Raw genomic sequence first — 21,092 nt, 5'->3', positions numbered from 1 at the left:
TGTGCACGTGTTGTGTTTGTGCATACTCTCAGAGGCACACAGCGAATAAATCAGTACAGTATTTCCCCTCAGTATGCAGAAACTCGATGTACCCTTGGGCTTACACTTCCTCCCTGTCTTCATTTTTCGTTAACACCTCTGACATTTCTGCTTTAGTCTTCTTACCATCTGTCTGTGTTTCTATCTTCTCCATCATCTCTATTCCCCTGTCTCTCTGGATTCAGACTGCAGTAAGTAATCCCAAAACATATGAGGTCCATGCATATGATCAATATCATTTGTAAATATAGCACGGGAGTGGCATCTTTGTTTTCCCTCTTGCTTATAGCTTTTGCTGAGCATATGAACAGACTATATGTAGATATGATTATGGTATGTACCTAACCTTTATGAAAATGGTAGGATTTCATTAATCGTTAATACCCTCGTAATGCCTGTTTTGTTAATTGACCTTGGTGATGTGGTAGCAGTTGGGAAGGTTTTCTAGTTTTTTTTTTTTACTTTAGTTAAATCCATTTACTTCCATGTAGTCAGGAAAAGTGAAGCTTCCTTAGGGACTTCACTTTAGTAGCTTTCACTATAACAGCTGTCCTCTCTCTACCTTTCCATTAGACAGTCATCTCCTATTGTGTTCTGTCCTTTGCGCCACATCTCTTCACATCTCTTAGTGCTGTGACTGATTGCACCAATGCATCCAGTATGGTTGGATGTTGTGAATTTGTATTATACTGTATCTTTGGACCAAAGCTTGGTGTATCTCTGGACATACTATTGTTACTATTTCAGTATTTGATCACGTAACATTGTAAATGTTGTTATGCTGCAACTGATCCTTATGTTGAGCAATTTAAATCAATAAACCAATTGCTTTGTTGAATTAAACATAATAAGTCACAGTACTAAGAGTCCTGATAGCACTGTTGCTTTCGCCTCACCCTTTTTTCATTGCTTCGCTCGCCCTTAAACCATCAATCTTCACCTGTTTCAAGTTTTTTCTTTCCTTTTCACCTCCACCTTTCACTGGGGCAGGGCTAAAAAGTCTGTCATTGAGGAGGCCGACCACCAAAGGATTTTTAGCACCTTTGCCCGTCGCGCCATTGCAGCCCGTGGAAATGGAGCATTGCATGTCAACTTACCCAAGTCAGAGAGCAACGTGACCTTCCTCTCTGACTGCAACCCACTCACGACCCACAACCCTGTCTACGATGACAACAGTCCCCTCAGCAGTCCTGATGTCTATGGACGGGGGGAGAGTCCGTCTGGAAAACGGTTCTCCTTCTCTCCTTCCCACTTGGCAGAGTCAGGATATGTCTGGTCAATGCCCGCTCGCATTCATGGTGGACTGCACGGTTACGAGGAGCCAAGGAGACAAGCTCTCATGGACCCGGACGATTGGGAGTTGCAGATACTCCAAGCAGCCATGAGAGGCGAGCGAAGGCCACAGAGTTCAGACACGCCTCAAATGAGTGGCAGCAAAGAGACCAAGTTGTCGGTCCGCGAGCAAGCCAGGCAGTTTGAGCAACAGGCCCTCCAGGAACGAACCCTCAAGCAAAACAGAGACTCCCAAGGCTCATTCTCTACCATCCTTGTCAGAGATAGAGACAGCGATGACATGCTAGAGCTGACTTCAGAAACCCTGTTCTCCATCATGGATTACCCCTACAGCCCCACATCTGTAGGTAGAGACGTGCCCCCCAGTATTCTAATTTCTCAGGGAGAGGAGTCATGGCCTCTGGCTAGCCAGAGGCCAACTCCACCTGTCCTCCGTAAATTCAGTTCCAGCATCTCCAGCTACATGACAGTGCAGCCTTGTCAAATCATGGTGGAGATGATACCAGACCCACCAGAAAATCCTCCGCCTCCCCCTCCACAGCAGCCACAACCACCGCCCCCACCCACATCTCCTCCCTCTAGTCCACCTTTCTCTCCACTTTCAACCCCCCACCCTTGTGAACCTTACTATACCCCTCCATCTTCTCCTCCACCTGACAGATTATCTGACGGATTACCTCCTCCCCCACCTCCACCACCTCTTCCTCCCCCTCCCTCACCTGCTAGCGATCAGTCGCGCCCAATCGTCCAGTTCGTTCCAACGTCTTTGCCTCCCCTGTCCTCGCTTCGCCCTGTTTCAGAACGAAAACACCGCCCTCCTCTCGCCTCATCACAAACTGATGTCGGGAGGAAGGAGCTTAAAGGGATCCTGAAAAACATCCAGAATCTAGCCGACATAGAGAGGTCTGTTGCCAACCTGTACAGCCAAGTAGACAAAAATTGCAAGGTGCCCAAGTTTAACAAGAAACCGCAAGTGACTGAGGAATCAGAGGGTGCTAACAAACTGCAAAGCTCTGATCCCTATGATGAGCAGAGCATGCCAAAAACAACCAACTCCAGCTCTGCAGTCCAAATCAACTCGACAGCAAGTATGAACTGTTCTGAAAATGGAACGAGTCAACTGAACATGGCAGCAGAGGTTCAGCAGACAAGCCAATTGAACTCAAACAGCCCAAACACTGCTGAACACAGCGAACACTTTTCCTCTCAGTCCACAGTTTTCTGACTTTTTCTCTTTGTCTCCAAACTCTCATTATTTCCATTTTTACATTTCCATGCCTGTTTGTTACTTCTAAATACTTCTCTTTTTTTTGCACAGTTGGTAGTATTTTATATAAGCTGTAACAGAATGCTTTTTTACTCAATACTTTGTGTGAAAATCAAATTGTAGTGCCACCTGCCAAGAAATGTGCTCAGTGCTGCCATACTGACTGTACAATATGCTTATGGGCTTGAATTAGAACAGAAAAGAGGCTTGCATATACAGAATACCTTTGGCTTATTTTATTTTTATGGTTTAATGATCTGAACTATGAGATCAATTCTAATGTAAAATATACCCCAGAGTTCACAGATTAGTCAGTTCATCACGTGATAAGTATGTTGTTTAAGTTCATAATCGTAACATTAACATTTCATAACCAAAACTGTTTTTAATTAAATTTTACTAATCACCAAAATTTTTAAATCCCACATCCCTGAGGTCTGTTTCCCAAACTGTTTCCTGGCTGCATATTGCTGAATTTGAATTTGCTCTTTTCCGTCTTCACCGGGATAAGTGCATGAAAATTTAGGATGCTGTTACTTCCTGCAGAATCCAAATTACGCAGAAGAAAAAATTATGTTAGATGTTTTTTCAAATGAGGGAAAATTACCATAAGAATTTCCCAAAGGTATGCAAATTCTGTGAAATAAGCTTCACAGTATTCAGAAAGGATGATCACACATTTGTTGATGAGACGTATTCATAAACCTGTTGCAGTGATTTAAGCTGATATATTGCATTTTTGGGTGTACTTAACAGGAACTATGTGCAGTGATGAATAAATGTGAGACAGAACTTCACAGATGTTCGACAATATACAAAAAGAAATCTAGAAATGCATACACTGAAACAAACATTACATGAAATAAAAAATATTAGATATTATACAAAGACAGACTACAGAAAATCCTTTCATTTAAATGTAATAAAATTCATTGCAGATATGATGCGGCCAGACACTTCTAAGTGAAAACATCTTTTTATGCTGGACAAAGCATCACCTATAAAAATACATTGACTTTGGTTCCCCAACAGACTCGTGTTGATTAAAGAGAGCCAACCTCTGGGGGACCTGTCTGTTCACATGTGTGCAGAGATCCTCTCAGCATGATAAAGTAGTCACTATGATGTTTGGCTGCACACTGGAAAAGGCTAATTAGAGAACCAATCAATCGTTAACTAGGGCCGCTGCCTGTGGGACTGTCAACTACCGTTACCCTCTCCTTTCCTTTTCCATTCCTCTGACCTTCTGCTTGTCCCATTTGTCTGTGCTTCTCTCGCTCACTTCTTCTCCCCCTGTAGTTATTTCTAATACTTTCCAATCCGTGGCCTCCTCTTGTTAATCTTTCCTCGTGGATCTCAGGAGATTCTATTACCTTCTTTACACTCATTGCAATGCAGCCTCTGTCCCCTCTCTTCCATTTTTTCTGTGCTCAGGTTTTTCGCTTCCTCTCTTCTCTCTCTTTCTCCCACATCCCCTTCATTCGTTTGTTTCACCCTCCATGCCCTAAGGAAAATGGTCTTAGCATACCTCCCTTCCAGAGAAATGTAATGTTTGATTCATCACACATTGCCTTGATGGGCAGATCGAAGGCTTGCTAATTCTGTATTCTGTGTTCACTACATGGGGTAATCTCTTTTGTAAAGAGGCTAGCAGCTCACATGCTGTTTTTTTCAACTCAAAAAGCATTAAGCTTGAATGGATGGTATTCTTTATATTCCATTTTTTACAATTGGTTTTATCAAACTCTTTTGTGTCCCGGCTGATAATTCAGTGCAACAGAATGGAAAAAAAAAAAATACAAGAGAAAAAGAATTGTAACATTTTCCCAATTTTGATGATTAAAGTGGTTCTAAACTTTATTTCCAGAGCACTTTTCTAAGGGAAAATCACAAAACCAGGATTTAAAAATAGCTTAAGAATAAAATTATGGAGAAATTTTAAAGATGACTCACCAAACCAGATCTCAGCACAGTGGGTTCAAGAAAATACAAACCAAAGACTATATGGTGTACAAAAATGTAAGATATAGCTAATATCCAAGTACAAACAAAATGCTGATCAGAGAGATCCTTTGTTGCATGAAACATCGACCTTCACTAACACCACATACTACATATACTACACATTATGTTTTTGTTAAAGGAATAGTTCTTATTTGGTAATTTTGGGAAATACATTCATTTGGTTTTTTACTGAGAGTTTGATGAGAAGATCACTGCCATATCCGTACGGTAAATGTGTAGCTACAGTTGGTTAGCTTAGCTTAGCACAAAGAAACAGGGAAACAGCTAGCCAGGCTCCATTCGAAGGAAAGAAAATCTGCCTACCAGCACCTGTAATAACTCACTAAATAACATGTTATATCTTTATTTATTTATTTTAGTTATTTATTCTGTACAAAAATCAAACTGTAAAATTTAAACAAACTTTTTTTTTTTTTTCACAGGGGATTGTACTTGATTAAGAAATAGTTCAGCAAATAACCCTCTGTAAATCCACAGCTTTCTGCTTCTGGTTTTGTACAGATTAAAGAAACAAGATATAAAGTGTATTGTTGAGCTTTCGAGGTGCTAGTATGCATTTGTTGTTTCCTTTGGACAGAATAAGTCTTGCCCCTGTTTCCATTATGTAGCCTATGTCAAGCTAAACTAACTGCTAGTTGCTGGATGAAGCCTCAGATTTTTTTTACAGACATGAGAGTGGTATTCAACTTCTCATCTAACACTTGAAGATTTTGCTTCAGAATGTTGCTTCATTATACCTTTAGCTGATTCCTGCCCTAATGAGTTGTCTTTGTTTTGTTGGTGAATGTATTTGTTGGCAGCAGAATAATAACACCTGGTTAAAGTGCATAAAAATCTGCAGTGAAAAACTCAAGAGCTACTTATATAAAGAGCCAAGATCCACCCTATTATAGATATGATACACAGATTTCTTCAATATTCAAGTCTTGTTGTAATTCTGACCTCACCTCTCCCACCTCTTTTTCTACAACATTACCTTATCACACATCTTCCCCCAAGTCCTCTCTTGTGCAAACTTCCTATGGCTGCTGTCAACTGAGCCATTTTTCTTGATGTTGTATGAAGCAGCAGTAGCCGGCAGCCAAGCCAATAGGTCATCCATCAGATCCCACTCCCATCATCCACTCTGCCTGGGAGGTGTGGCCATATGGCTCTGCCCTGTCCCCTGGTCCCTGCCCATAATAACAGATTACAGCTCTCCAGAGGAAGCTCACATCATTGCTTGGCCATATATCTGAGTGTGAAAGTCGTCATTATTTATGGGCCCAGACAGGTTACAGTTGTACGCTTGTGAACCTGGAGGTTTCAGTCGGGCTGCTCCATTACTCCCCGTTTCTCATTGACTTGTACTGAATTCACTGCAGATGCACTACCGTTGCCTTCAAGAGCAGCTCTGAGTTGTTGTTTTTTTTATCTGTTTGATAGAGTGGAATTCCTAAGATTTACTTAACTTCAATTTAGAAAAAAAAACATTGCCGTCTGTGGAGAGAAAATTGCACATTATGACGTGATAACCAAAGACAATTTTATTAACTTTCTTTGAGTTAGTAATTCCTCCATGAATCACAATGTCCGTTTCATATCTGCTAGGAGATGCTCTAGATATGTCTGTGTAAACACTGACTTTTTTCAAACTCCAATCTTCGCAGCCTCTTTGATATTTGCGTTTATTGTATCTTTTTTTTTTCTCCCTGTTTGGATGAGATAACGGGAGAAAAAACAGCCCACACCAGCGTGATAACATTGTGGCCTTAGGCACCCTCTTTAAAACTGAAGAATATCTGCAACTCTTTAATTTAACACATGAAAATGCACAGTAAGTAAAGCTGCAATTTCCTCACTGGTCAGCAGAATGTAGACGCGCCAGCCTTAAGTATACTTAACATTTAATTCATCTAAAAGCACTTGATATTTTGCTGTCAGTCCATATTTATTATTTGTCTTATTTTCTCCTTTCTGCGGCACACAGCAGGCGAGGCTACGGCAGACAGGTAAGCATTCCTGTTGTGATGTGTTTTTATCTTATTGTTGTGCCAAGACTTTTTGTCACTCTCAAGGCAGCTTGAGGCAGCTTATATCCTATTATTCTTATCTATAACTCGCTTGATGGAAAACACTGAATGAGATTAAGATGAGATCCTGGTGATAGGACTTCTGACACTGACATTACAGTTTAGGTTTGGTTCAAAAGTCTGTTGTATTTTCCAATGTTCCTGTCAAACGGCAGATAAGCATTTGGATGAGTTTTTCTCCTCTGTTGGAAAAAAAACATAATCAGAGACCAAACAAAGTGACTCTGTTGTGACTCTGACAATTTTGACATTAAACTCTCTTTTTGTCACCTTCAAATGTTAACATCCAACAGACGCAGGACGTTTTATGTTTTTGTTGCAATTTCTTACCTTCTTACTCCACTGCTTGGTTAACTCCTTCCCTCTTTTTCCTTTATTTCCATCAATATTTCATCATATTTTCACCTTGCTCCTCCATGGTGTATAACAGATTTAGCAGTAAACTTGAGAGAGACCTGCATTTTCTGGCTTTAAATCTGAAATGTGTAGAGTGAACTCTTCCTATGTTTGTGTCTCTCTTGAGCATCCCTTCCTTCCATTACCTTATCCTTCTTCTGTACTAATATTTGGCAGCAACAGCAACTGCTGAGACCGTCTCTTCTGAGACCTGAGGTAGAAACTGCTTTTCTTAATTCGCAGGGATTGTAGTCAATCTGCTGTATATTTACCCTGTCTGATCCTGCTGCTCTTCTTCCGCTGTCTTTCTGTAAAGAGTGCTGAGTAATTTTTTTTTTTTCTGCCTCACTGAAATGCAGGAACTGTCCATGGAGTCAGGTATTGACCCGGGCCAAGACTACTACACACAGGACTACTATAATTATGACCAAGGGTGAGCATGCAGCCCAATAATAGTCTCATCTCTCTGCAGTCTTACTCTAATCCATGGAACTGATCTCCATCGATTCATTTAAAGGGAAAAAAAAAAAATTCCATCATTACAACCTATTTATCGTGACCTTGCCTTCCAGCTCCCAGTGCTGAGGTCCTTGGGGGATGAAGAGCATTTCAAAGATGTTCAGACTAAAATGATGTGGATAACTTATGCTGCCCCTTCAGCATTACATACATCAGAATTTTTATCCTCTCTTCTCCCACCAAATGAGATCATTTATGCTGCCTTAAATCAGGTACCTGAGGGCCTGAAAGTGTTTTCCCATGGTTTAGCGGAGAGAGGATGTTTTGGCTTGCCTGTTACGTTGCCCATACGGTCTAAAGAGGAAAAACATGAACTCAAAGCTGGAACAGCTGCACAGTAATTGTTATTCATTAAATGCTCCCACTCTCTTGCAGGTGACTTGCAACACTCTGGGGAATTACCCTACAAGTTTATCAAAACAGCGAGAAGCTTTTACACCTGATATTGCTGAAAGAAAATCTGACTAATGTTAATGTGTTGTAATTGTCTCTGCATCCACTCACCGACCTACCTTTCCTGTCATCTTTAATAACTTTAATTACTGTGTCTGAATCACACCAGCCTTCATTTGCAACAGGCTGTAATTATATTTTAATGGTATGTCACAAAGTTCATAGCAAAAGCTGCAGTTGCCAGTGAGTGTGCCATCACTGTGATCGGATACCTTTGATCCGTGTCTCTTTGCATTGAGGGGCACATTTTAACAACAGTTAAGCTTTTAATCCAGCTATCACCAGGCCCTCACGTGTTAACAGAGTGACCGTGACGTCGACCTCTTTCCCTCCCCCTTGTACAATCTGAAGAGTAATTCACATGTTCAATATCAATGATCTAAGCCAATTAAGGCAATTAAGGCCATCCACCTCACTAATGGAGAATACCCAATGGTCGACAGTATTTTAATATACGATTTATATTTCCAAAATTTTTCTTCTGCACAGTTTTCAGGTCACGTTTTGTACATTTGGCCATCAACCTTGAAAGAACAAAATAATAGAATGAATGATTGAATCTCTCTTTTTCCTTGTCTTTCAATTCAATGAAAGTTGAAAAAAATCTGTGCATTCTTCCACTGATGAAAGTCATGTAGCCAGACAAAGCAGCATACTGGTAGAGTTATACAACTTGATTTTATTCAGTTGTTTTAACTGGCCTTTGGACATTACATGTTTGCATTCTTGTAATTTATTAGACTCCCTTGACAAACAAGGACAAATATGTACTCCACTGTTTTTACCCACAGTGGAGAATATTTTGTGAAGCCTCATGATTTTTTTTTCTCCATTATATCCTTCGAAATACGCAAAGTGATTTCTAGGACGTGCAGCAAAGCACTACAACAATGACTGCCTATTTTAACAAAGACTGCAAAAATCTACAAAAAAAAAGGCGTAATGAACGGTGCCAGCCAAATATAACAGAGGAAGGTATAGGAGATGCAGTTAAATAACCCTTTAGTTTACCAACCAAGTCACGTGCGTATTTAATCTCCTATCATTCTCATTCCCATAGCAGGTATTTGATTTCTCCATGCTGATTTTTTAGCTACACTCTGTTAAACAGGTTTAAGAATCATTAAAACTATTGGTAAATGCTCAAGTAAGTCCACTGTAATTCTAAAAGGCATATTAACCATCATTTTTTCCTCAGGTATGACCTTCCTCAGTACGGCAGTCGGAGGAGGCTGATATCTCCCATGTATGATGAGTATGGAGAGGTGATCATGGAAGATGATGGGTATTACTACAGTCCACATGGCCCTGAGGTATTACCTTTCCTTAGAGTGACAATATTGCCTTAATGGGTTGTGTGTCATGTGTATTATTGAAACAGTGGGATCAACCCTATGTGACATTTCAACAGTGTGGCTTTATCATCACAAACATTTGCTGAATTAAATATGACTGTCTTAGGGCCGGGGCAGGGGCCGTGGCGGCATGCGGGGTAGAGGTTCATCCAAGAAGGTTGCATTTAGAGACGTGCCACCAGAGGATGAAATCGAACAAGCTGAGCCAGCAGAGGGGGGCGAGCCTTCTAAGGCTGCCAAGAAACTGAAGTCTGTCATGAAACTCAGCAAACTCCTGGCAGCCAGCAAGGGAGGAGAACAGCCATCTGATGCTGGTCCCTCTGGCCCGTCTCCATGGAAGAAAGCCAAAATGTTCAAGATGTTTGGCGCCGGGAAGAAGGACAAGGATTACGCCAAACTGATGTCAGCCCGGCGTATTGACAGCCAGGAGAGTCTGACTGACGGACCAGCACTTATGGGACCAATCGACAGCAAGTCTGATACCCGCAGCCGGCTTGGCAAAGTTTTGAAGAAAATCAACTTGGGCAACAAGTTGCAGCGCCGGAGGAAGTCGCAGAGTAGTGTGAGTCGTGGCTCGGCCACAGGCAGTGAGAGAGACGAGGAGGCCTCACAAGTCACCAGTGAGGATGAAAGGAAATCCAAAGTGTCTATTAGTGTGACAGAAAGTGAGCCAGAGGCAGGTGCAAGTGGAAGCAGTAAGGAGAAAGGCTCTGATGAGGAATCCTCAGAGAAAAGCAGTGTTGACAGAGATTACCTGAAAGTAGATTTAGACCGGGATGATGCCAACGAAAGCACTGTGGACTCAGAGGAAGAGCCTGAGGAAGAGCCGGGGGATTCTGATGAGGAAAGCAAGTCCAAATCTGAAGGAGAAGAAACTGAGAAGGAATCTGTCAGTGAGAAAGAATCTGGAACTGAAAAAGAATCAGGGTCAGATAAAGAGTCCGAGTCAGAAGAGAAGTCATCGGCCACAGAGAAAGAATCAGAAACGGAGAAAGAGTCAGAGTCTGAGAAAGATTCTGAATCTGAGAAAGAAACAGAATCAGGAACAGGTACGGCAACAGAGAAGGAAACAAGCACAGAAAAGGGTTCAGGAACAGAGAGAGACTCTGATGAAGAGTCTGAAGAGGAAGAGGCTTCGGGAAGCACTGGAGAAAGTGGGTCTTCTGCCCGCTCTTCCATGAGATCATCCGCTACTGAGGCCAGCAAGGGGAGCAGCGCTTCAGGCGTAAGTGGCAGTGGGAGTGGCAGTGGGAGTGGGAGTGGCACTGGGAGTGGGAGTGGCACTGGGAGTGGAAGCAGAGGAAGTGAAAGCGCAAGTGAGAGTGGCAGTGGTAGCGCTAGCAGTGGCGAATCTGTCTCAAGCGCTAAGTCATCACAGAGAACCAGATCATCAAGAAGTGCAGTCACGTCAGAGAAGTCCAGTGAGGAACTCAGTGAGGTCGAGTCAGGGACAGGGACAGCCAGCGACGCAGAGTCTGGGAGTGAAGGGTCTTCCTCTCGTGGGTCCAGCCAGAGGAAAACAGCTGGGTCTGAGTCCAGTAGAGGGTCTTCTTCTGGCAGTCAGATGACCGATCAGAGCTCCCTGGGTAGCGTGGAGAGTTCAGCGGGTTCCCGGTCCACCAGTGGCAGCCGGCGTTCCCAAAAGTCCATCCTGAGCCGCGGATCTGAGGACACAATCACAGAGAAGAGTGAAGAAGAGGATGAGGAAGAATCTGAGACTGCTGATGAGAGCAGAGAGTCGGCCAGTGAGCTCAGCGACGAAGCATCGTCTAGGCGGTCCAGTGTGGCGTCTGGAGACCCAGGGCCCTCTGCCCCCTACACTGGTCCCACGTACAGCTCTGAGGTCAGAAGCATTGGTGACACCTCTTTAGAGACATACGGAGGACTGTCCCCTATCACCGAGGTGGACGAGGACGCCATCTCCTCTGACAGATCCTCAGCCAGTGGCTCCGGATCAGAGGCCAGCAGTGCGTCAAAGGACTCAGGAGAAACCAAGGCGACGTCAGATGCTGATTCAGAGTCTGAAGGAAACTCAACTGCCTTCTAGAGAGATATATTGTTCGCTGTGAAGTAAGAGTGAATAAAATCAATTACCCTTGCATGGGAGTGAAGAAATATTACTTGCCACTACAGAGTGTTTCAAACATCCACTATTTCCTCATTTCTCCTTAGCAAGGAAAAACTTTGATGCTTTCCTGCTGCAAAATATGAGAATTTTGCTCTCTTTCTTACATCTTTGACTTACTCTTCTCTTTGATCTTTCCTGAGTGACTTTTTATGCCTTTACTTTACTTCATGCTCTTGTTTCTGCTGTGAGATTTAGCATGTTGCAGTAGTGTCTGCTTTGACTGAATGTTTCCATCTGATTTTGAAAGTTTTACTTTTCAGGAATATACAGTATCACTGCTTTCTGTGGAAAAAATCAGCTCTTACACAGAACTGCAGATATTTGGGATTTGTTCTCATTTTCTGAACCTTCACATTAGAGTATGAATATTTTTAGCAAAACAATAATTTGTAGTTGTTTTACAGTAATAACAGCATTTCGTGATCCATTGACAGTATTTTCTTGCTTTCACTAATGAGGTTTGAGGACACATTTTTATTTCAGTAAACTATAGTCCTCAGTCCTCAAATACATCAGCATAATTTCTGCAAAAGAAAAAGATTATCTTCCCTGTGAATACTGGGTTCTCAGTAGCTGGTGTACAACCCATCTATCTGCAGTGGTTGTGTTGAGAAACTGGCATGCACTGCACCTTCTGGAAAAACTATAAATTTATCTTGACCTTGTCTCCTCCTCAGCCTGGGAGAAAGAAGCTACTTAAGCTGGTGCTAGATCGGGAGAATGAGACCACCTCCACAGGAGAGGAGAGCACCACAGACACCCAGCGAAACCGACTCCCCAACAGCCACAGCAACATCAACGGGAATATCTACCTCGCACAAAATGGCACTATCGTCCGAACTAGGAGGCTGTTACACCCAAACAACCTGAAGTTGGGCTCTCCGTGCCGTCTGAGTAAGCATTTTAAAAAACTAGACAAGTTAGGTGTGACTCACGAAGAACCCCCGCCTGTTATTAGCATTGAGGGTTCAGGAAACGACACAGAAAATGGAACAGGTACATGTGTTCCCTCTAACGTGGACGTCAACCTCAACACCCGGTCCTCCTGTGGCTCCCTGGGATCCACCATCACTGATCTTAAAAGTTTTGGGTCTAAAACCGGTATTGCCAAGGCCTTGATTGATAGAAACAGCATTGGCCCGTGTGTGACTGAGGAGCAAGAAACTTCTGTTGACAACCACAAGAACAGTAGGGAGACACTGGAGTCCCACAGTGACCACACATTATCAGACGACGAGGAGTTATGGATGGGACCCTGGAACAGCCTGCACATACCAATGACAAAACTCTGACTGGCCATGCAGAAAATTAATTATCTTTTTGTTATTTTCCTATCTTTATCATGTTTTTTTTGTTTAGAAAAGGATTATTAAAAAAAATGATTGTGTGCCTCAACTGGATAAGCTCCGATCACTGTCCACCACCAGCCATTGCACTTACAGTCAGTTTTTGTTTAACCACAATATGTTGAAGCTTATTTCTACCGAGCATTTATCACTGACAGGGCTATTACAGACAGGAACATAGAGCTGCAAGGCAATGAGTGCCTCAAAGAAAAATTTGATTTTATGTGAACCGTGACCCTAATTTAAATTTTTTTTAAACTCAGAAGATGGGCCTCTTTTGTTGAGTGATTCCATGTTTAACTTTCTTTTCTCAGCCTCAATTTTTTTTTTTCATCCCGAAACAGATCACAAAGAGATTGTCATTAATTTCACTACAATGTTCAAGATATTTACAGAGAAATCATGGTGAACATATGAAGAAATTGTGATTATATAGTCTATGATAAAGTAAAAGAAACTTATTTTGCTAATAGAATTTTACTTGCAAATAATCAAGATTGTCATTGATTATTTTATGTTGTGATCACTTGACAATGTTTTTGAAAATTTCTGGATAAATATATGAAATTATTTTTGTCTATTTTGTATCTAACAGAGATGAAGAATTTAACATATGACATTAAAAACATAATACCCACACGACTCATTGTTGTGTTTTGACAGTGAATTATGACAGAGTGATCACAGTGTTTTTATATGGACATTTGTAACCAGAGAATGTGATATTTTCAACACCTTTACATGATTCAGATTCACTCTGTTCATGATAATTTATTAACGGACACATCAGGACCCAGTAAGTGGGGAAAATGGCGACCAAGAAATGTATTACATTCAAAAATAAAGCTCTAACCTATTTTAATGTGTATTGTGAAGCATAATTGCAAGCCTTGACTATTTGTGCGACTTCCTCCATCAAGGTGCAGCATGGATAATGTTAATTGCAGCTCACAGTTTTGAAAGTACTGAAGTGCATCATTGTTTGTCTATGAAAATGTGAAGAACGTCTGGGGTTATGAAGATACGGTCCTTAAATTGCATAACGGGCATGAAAGTTGAATATAAGGTAACACACGGCAGTAGAACTCGACAGTAAGCTCATAAAAATACAATGTCTGCAGAGAGAGGTCTGTCAGAATGAGGCCTCCTCTGTGCAGTGGGCTTTCACTTTAAAGAAGAACAATGACAGGTCACCAAACATGGGGATATGGATAGCTACTGTATCACTGAAAAGCAGTGGGAAGTATGCCGGGAAGTCTGAGAAACTGACATTCTTGCACTTTCTCACCTGTCAACACAAACTGCAAAAAAGAAGGGAAAAAAAGAGAAACGTGTTTAAAGATGGCAGTGATTGTAGCCAAAAAGACAGAAGGCACTGAAAATCTCTGGCACATTCTCTTCATTTGTTTTCTTGGTTTATCAGAGATTGACATATCTGACACATCCAGAATGACATTTACAAAAAGTGTCCTGCAGTCAATCAAACCGTGAGAATGCCAATCAAGTTCACAGACTTCTTTGTAGGCTGACGTTCACAAAGGAGCAGGAGCTGAATGCCAAAGTGAAGTAGCTTGAAAAGCTGCTCAGAAAATAGGTCAGGAGGGAACCTTGTTCCCACAACAACAAGCCTGGTGTCCTAAAGGATCAAAACAAACCTCTGCACTATGCTGATGGAAAAATAAAAAAATAAATGGCAGCAAGGCCTGCAAAAAAAAGCATAAATATCAGCCTGTTTTAATTGTTAGCAGTGTCTTTTTCAACTGTTAAACATGTGGATTCGTTTTTTCGATCTGCACAGACAAGACGGGTCTCTCATGTTCACTGTCTGTCAAGCGCCACCAGCTACATGCTGCATTAGCACTCACAGGAACTATCACTGCTGACAGAACAGCGTTGTATAAAAACCTGTTCAGTGCAGATGGTGCTTGATGTCATGGGTTGTTTTTGCAATTTTCTCATAAAGCTTTGTCTGTACTATTTAACAAAGCCTTAAAATGAGAACGTATTCTAAAATATCAGCAGTCTTAACCAGAGAGAAAAACAATTAGCAGTAGATGCATCTGTGCCCTCAAGGACATACCCCACCAATCTCTTTTTGGAATACCCTCCTGATGAATTGGATTTAAGCTGGCCGAACAAATAATGGAAGCATTTCTACTGAGCATTTCCATCTGTCAAAGGATTATGTCCCAAGCCTTTTTTTACTCTTCACTTTGATCATTTCATTCAGTAGATTAAATTACAGCTTTAAGAATGGACATATATCCCTGTGGTAATGAAAGGTTTGAGAGAAGCCACAATCCAATGTCTCCTCAAATGGGATTTACTTGTCATTTGCATTTAATATTTATAGAACAATACTGTGTATAGATGATGAAATGTTGCACACCTTCAGAAAATGTCTAAGCAGATCATTACTGTTCACTATCAGTGTTGTCTGTCATAAACAAGGCTTGTATAGGCAAGAGACAAGCCGGAAAAAACTAAGTGATAATTTGCAACAACGCAAAGACCTAATTTGCTGTGATCTACAAAGAACCACAGGCACCACAAAGTCTAGAACAGGTACATTAAAGTGGAATGAGATCAAATTGAATAATACATCTGAACCTAATAAAAGACAGAATATAATGTGAAGGCATAAGGTTTTATAGAAACAAAAATCCAGTCTTTTAAAACTCCAGCCAGCACAAATCTGTAGCAAGACAAGATTTCAATTTCAGAATCTGGTTCGCTATGTTAAAAACATTTTCACAATGCCAAGAGCTCCTGCCTTTGAAGGAAGATGGCAAAAATGTGAGTGGGATGAAGGACATTGAGGCTGACTGCAACTATTCGGTTCTGAAGACATCCTTATACATCCTAGAAAAGCTTGAGTTTCATTAGATTTCACTTTAAATTTTGGCAAGATTATTTACTCATTGGTAACAATAACTGCACTTCATTGTAATGGTCTGACATTTTAACCCCCAAATACTTCACGTCACTTTCCTTTCAAATGTTCCACCGTGTAAAGATGAAATATTACTGCAGATAAGCACGTACATTTGTAGTTATTCCAAGCATGAATAGTCGGTTTGCACAGATGGTTGACATCTGTAGTGGTTGCACATTTCTCAAAATCTGTTGTAATATTGATGGTGAATAAAGGAAACATACCCACTGAACACAGCATTTTTAAGCTAAGTGTGCATGTTAGCGTGCTAACGTTAGCTTAGCTCAAGGCACTGCTGTCATCAAACACAGCAGTGGTTTAAGAACAGCAGTGGTTAGACTATTTGAAAAAGAGTTCTTGTGACCTTCCTCAAAAAAAAAGATTTTAGATGTAACCTGAATTCAAATGTCCAGGTGCATTTCGAGTTTTTCCAAAAATGAATCGTTGAGGTCACGATAGTTTGATAAAAAAGTGTCTGTAAATTGTCATAGTCACAGTGATCTAGGCTTCGTAGTAAACCAGATATGTAAAATTCAGCTTTATGAGCAGATCACAAACAGCATTTGTGTACCCCTTATATAATCTTCACATTAGGGTTCATTTAAATGTATTTATACATTCTCCAAAACAAGTTCTGCCACAGTTTGTGTTTATGTGAAGTCATTTTCTGCAACAGTTATTCTGTAATAGACCTTTGGGTGTAAATCATGCCACAGAAATACTGCTGCGCTTCACAGAGATTCATAAATCTAAAGGTTTTATGGAGTGTGATTATTCATACACCGGGGAGTCTGCAAAGTTAGTACCATGTTTGCACCAAACAAAGGTACAGGGTCATGCTCTTTCTCTATGCTAGCTTGTGACAGCTTGCTTATTCTAATTGGCCTTTTGAGGCCTTGTTTTTATCCCTTAGTTTAATCAGTGCAACAAGCTCTTGCATTCATTCAGATACGCCTGACGCCTCTTTAAAAAGTGAACAAATTAATTTGCTTGCTGAGGATGTAGTATCTCTGCAGCAGATAGAGCCACATACCTCCTGATATGCTAACATTCTATTTGACAGGAAGAAGAAGTGGGAGCAACTTCACAGAAATGCATCAATATTAAATCACCTTTTAATCAAATATTCATAGTGCATGTAAAGTAGGACCATAAGCTCAATAGGAATTGGAATTCAGATTTTACTTTTCTCAAATATACAAGTGTCAGTATTCTGATGCGTAATAACCCTGTGGAGTAATGACTCCCTGCTGGCATTGTAAGAACACATTTCTCATGCCATCTTATTGCATTTGATATCAGAAGGCTTAAACTCTGGATAGCATAAGGGTAAAAAAAAAAAAAAAACTTTTATGTAATCGTGATACTATTGCAAAGAGTATAACTCGTTATTATCACTATTATCACTGTTGCATTGATAATTGTCCAGAATGAAACAAGCGTCTTCATAAGGAATCCAAAGCCTTTGCATTATCACCCACAGATTAGACACAGTATTAAGATTACTATTTGATTTGTACACTCATGTTTGCTGGTCTTTACTACGAGTGTGTGTGAAAGAGCAAATACAGCAGCCACACTTTTATCATATGTAAATACTGCATGTCAAATGTGTGTGAGATGTTTGATAGCTGAAGCCATAACATAAGCATGAATATTTGATTTTCTGTGTGCACAGGGGGAGTGGCTAATACATTAATTCCATTTCCACTTGCTCAGGAATGTGCTTGCCAGGTACAGGTAAGAACTGTTCTCATTCCAAGTTCACCAGCGAGCCTCCTGAGTTTCACCTATTAGCATAGCCTATATAGGATATCCTGGCCTACAGCAGGCAATATGGTAATCTACCCATGACTCATTCTAAAGGAGATTATCACAAATCCCCAACGGAGGCAGGAGGAAACTCCTCATAATACCTATCCGTCACCACTGCTTAGTGCATGCTCAGACCTGAAGGGCAGGACTCTTCGTTTCCTCCAAAATCTATCTCCAAAATAAAATTAGAGGTCACTTATTTATTTACTCTTGCAAAATCAGCTGAGGATATAAATACAACTGGAAACAAAGAGGCATGAAAAAAAAAGTCATATTACCATACATTTTATAATCCTGACCCCCAAAATACTGAGGTAGTGTGTTATGTGAGCACACACCACAGCTAGTGGGGAAATTACAGCTCGTACCGTGCATCCGGTGTGTTATTATTTTTGTTATTCAGTGAACTCTGGCTTTTTACTCATTAAACTAGATCAGGTCTGCCCTGCAGCCAGCACAGGGACACATGGGAATAGTTCAATGCTGCAGGAGACTGGGGCTGGTCGCAGGTTGGTTATTACAGTGGAGCCACATTAGAGGGAGCTGTACATTACTGTTTATATCAAACATACACCATCTGGTGTAAGGGTCATTTCTTTGATAAACAGCAAAACGGTCGGGTGAAGGTTTCTTATTAACAAGCTGAAGCTTTGATTATTTTCTTTGTAGGTAAACAAGGTGCGTGTTATTATGTTTCCTGATTCCGGGCTGTTGTTACACACGCAGGTACAATACAGGATGCTGTGATTACTGAGTAACTTTTAAATGCTAAGCTGCTCTCAGTAGTACAATGCTCTGTTATAGATAGATAGATAGATAGATAGATAGATAGATAGATAGATAGATAGATAGATAGATAGATAGATAGATAGATAGATAGATAGATAGATAGATAGATAGATAGATAGATAGATAACTGGTCTCTTTTTCTCTTAGCCCTGTTTTCAGTAGAGAAGGCATGAGGTTTCCTCTGCAGTGCATCTTTCACTGATGTTGTCAACCAGAAATATTTTGACTTTCAGTCCAAATCTTTTCTTTTCTTTAAAAGTGACTTGCAAGTTAAATGAGATACAGATTTCAATGCACCTTTAATAGAACTGTAGCAGACAACAATGAGTAAGACTGGGAAATCAGGGGAGATAGAGCGCAGATTTTGTGTTACTTTGTAAAAAATATTATCAGTGTTGTTTAGATCTTTGGTGATTAATACAAAAGATGTTGTTGATTGATTGATTGATTGATTGATTGATGTTAATTTTGTTTGAATATATTTTTGTTAAATACAGAGGACGCCACCTGACATGAAGTCAAAACCACTGAAGAAACAAATCCTGGTGGTCTACCCTCCATTTTAAAAGTTACCAAGATACAGACAACATTAAGAGTCATCAGTCAGTCTCATACTCAAGATGAGGAGCAGCGACACAGGTATGTATTGTCCTTGCTTTGTCAGTGCCAGTTGAGCTTACATACTGTATTGTTCTTGTGCCCTTTTCTTTGGTGCTTACACAGCAGAGGCGCTTATCAAGTTCTGATGTTTCTGCTCTCGATAGTTCATTACTCCGGCAGACAAGTGATGCTACTGAGCTTTGCCCTTTCCTGATCGATGCTAAATTCATCAAAGCTACCCCATCGGCCATAACTTGATTAACTACACTTAAGTCCAATTCATAAACATTCTGTGAATTCTCTCGGGGGCACTAATTTCACTGGTGATCAATTTGGCTCTCACCTTTTCAGTTTTGCCCTGCAGCTCAGCCACCTGTTAAGATTACACTTAACCCAGCTTCTTCACATTTCAGCACATCACTGCTTACTAATTAGATTTCCTTGGGAGTGCGGTGGAGTTGAAACTCTGATCGGAGAGATAGCAGGAGAAGCCAGCTGAGAATAACTTTAGGAATCCTTGCATGACCCCGTGGAAGCATCCAAAACTGTTAATCCCACAGAGAGAGACCCTGAGAAATGATAAATGGCCAGCAAGAACATCATGAAGGATACTTTCTCTTTTTTTAAAAGGAACAAAGTATTTGCAGCAAAAATGCATTAAATCACTCCTCACAAGTTATTCCCATGCAGGCCTTGCATCATATTATGTACTTTTTTGTCCCGCCAGCATTGGCAGCAGCAACAGTCCCAAAGATTCACTAGTATTTTCTTTGCCTTTGCTCCTCTTGATGTGTGACTCTATATTTATTAAATGTCAGTTATGACGTGTTGGTTATCTCTCAGTCACTTGGTATTCCTTCTGTCAGTCATACAGAAACTTTTTGCACAACATTTGATTTTCCCATCATTAAGAAGAGAAGCGGCAGAGAGGTGATAATGAATATTTCGATGACATAGAAATGCTGTGCCATTTACTTTCAGACACATTAGTCATTGTTACATAAAACCATTGCCTCGCCTTCACTTTACCAGCTTTTTACTCTGTGATGCATTTGAGAGAAGAACATTAAATAATGTAGAGATTTACATATATTAACTGCCCATTTATTTAGAAATTTTTTATCAGAGTGAAATGATAAAAAAGAAAAGAAAAGAAAAGGAAACCATGGCCTTGAACGTGCCCTGAATGCTCTGAAAGCATGTAATTAATTCATGATGCATTTGTAGCCTCATGTGAACACAGATGTTGTACACACACGCCCACAAGATGGCGCCTGTAACTCACAGCTGTGGCTTGACAGCTGCCTGCGAGATGAGGCAAATGAAGTGATGAAAATTACTAACAAAGAGGTGGTACTGACCGAGTGGAAATTAAAGATAATATATTAGACTTTTATTCTTTTCAGACAATAGAAACCCTGCACTATGGCTGGTTATTCATCTTGTGAGGGTTTATTACTTTAATAAATGACAACATGCTGTAAACGATGCTGATGATTCTCTTGACCAAAATAGCAAATATGAAAATACCTGTAATTAAATAGTTGCTGGATTGAAATAAGTCATATGTCATGACAACTTTTTTTTTCTTGTTGCTTATGTTGATCTTTTTATCATTTTTTTAATTTCTTCTTCTTCTTCAGCCCATTAAATATTACTCAAATATTCATTAAATTAATTGATTTTTATGCTTTTGCTCTACATAATTATGGTCATGACGATATTGTTTTACATTAGAGACTTGTTGCTGCTCCTGCCTGCCTAATTTGTTTACATTTATTTCATTCTGATTATTTTTTTCCTCTCTTTCTGGCATGTGGAGAACAACAGATCACTCCTATTTTAAGAGAGCAGCGCTGAGGCAGAGGGTAGATTCAAGTCCATCATCATCTCCTCATTTCCTGCAGCTATTTAAGACTGTGCCTCTCCAAAATAGGCACCCGATGACCGCAGCCAGAGCTATCTGGGGACCTGCTTTCAAACTAATTCAAGGATATTAGGATGTATCCGAATTTTTTGTTTTGACATTTCTATACCTTCATCGGCCGTCGTGTGTGCAA

The 21,092-nt window shown here is 40.5% G+C and overlaps 2 protein-coding genes across 2 annotated transcripts in view; both read left to right on the top strand.

The window, feature by feature from the left end:
- Positions 1-13,755, top strand: part of pcdh15a (protocadherin-related 15a) — a 201,181-nt gene extending 187,426 nt beyond the window's left edge. Inside the window, exons 34-38 of the mRNA XM_087179381.1 lie at positions 6,594-6,615; positions 7,270-7,308; positions 7,452-7,525; positions 9,263-9,377; positions 12,225-13,755. Coding sequence (XP_087035507.1) covers positions 6,594-6,615; positions 7,270-7,308; positions 7,452-7,525; positions 9,263-9,377; positions 12,225-12,839 — 865 coding nt within the window. The 3' untranslated portion in view covers positions 12,840-13,755. The remainder of the gene's footprint in view (positions 1-6,593; positions 6,616-7,269; positions 7,309-7,451; positions 7,526-9,262; positions 9,378-12,224) is intronic.
- Positions 689-6,587, top strand: LOC147817934 (protocadherin-15-like). Its single transcript, XM_087179377.1, has 2 exons — positions 689-702; positions 1,030-6,587. The coding sequence occupies exons 1-2, from the start codon at positions 689-691 to the stop codon at positions 2,555-2,557; spliced, it is 1,542 nt and encodes a 513-aa protein (XP_087035503.1). The 3' UTR covers positions 2,558-6,587.
- Positions 13,756-21,092: the final 7,337 nt, after the last annotated feature.

Source organism: Seriola lalandi, unplaced genomic scaffold, assembly GCF_002814215.2.
Source record: "Seriola lalandi dorsalis isolate HSWRI2012SDOR001 ecotype SW California unplaced genomic scaffold, Sedor1 jcf7180002054832, whole genome shotgun sequence".
NCBI lineage: Eukaryota > Metazoa > Chordata > Actinopteri > Carangiformes > Carangidae > Seriola > Seriola lalandi.
The sequence above is the reverse complement of the archived record's forward strand: the minus strand, read 5'-3'. Positions and strand labels throughout refer to the sequence as shown.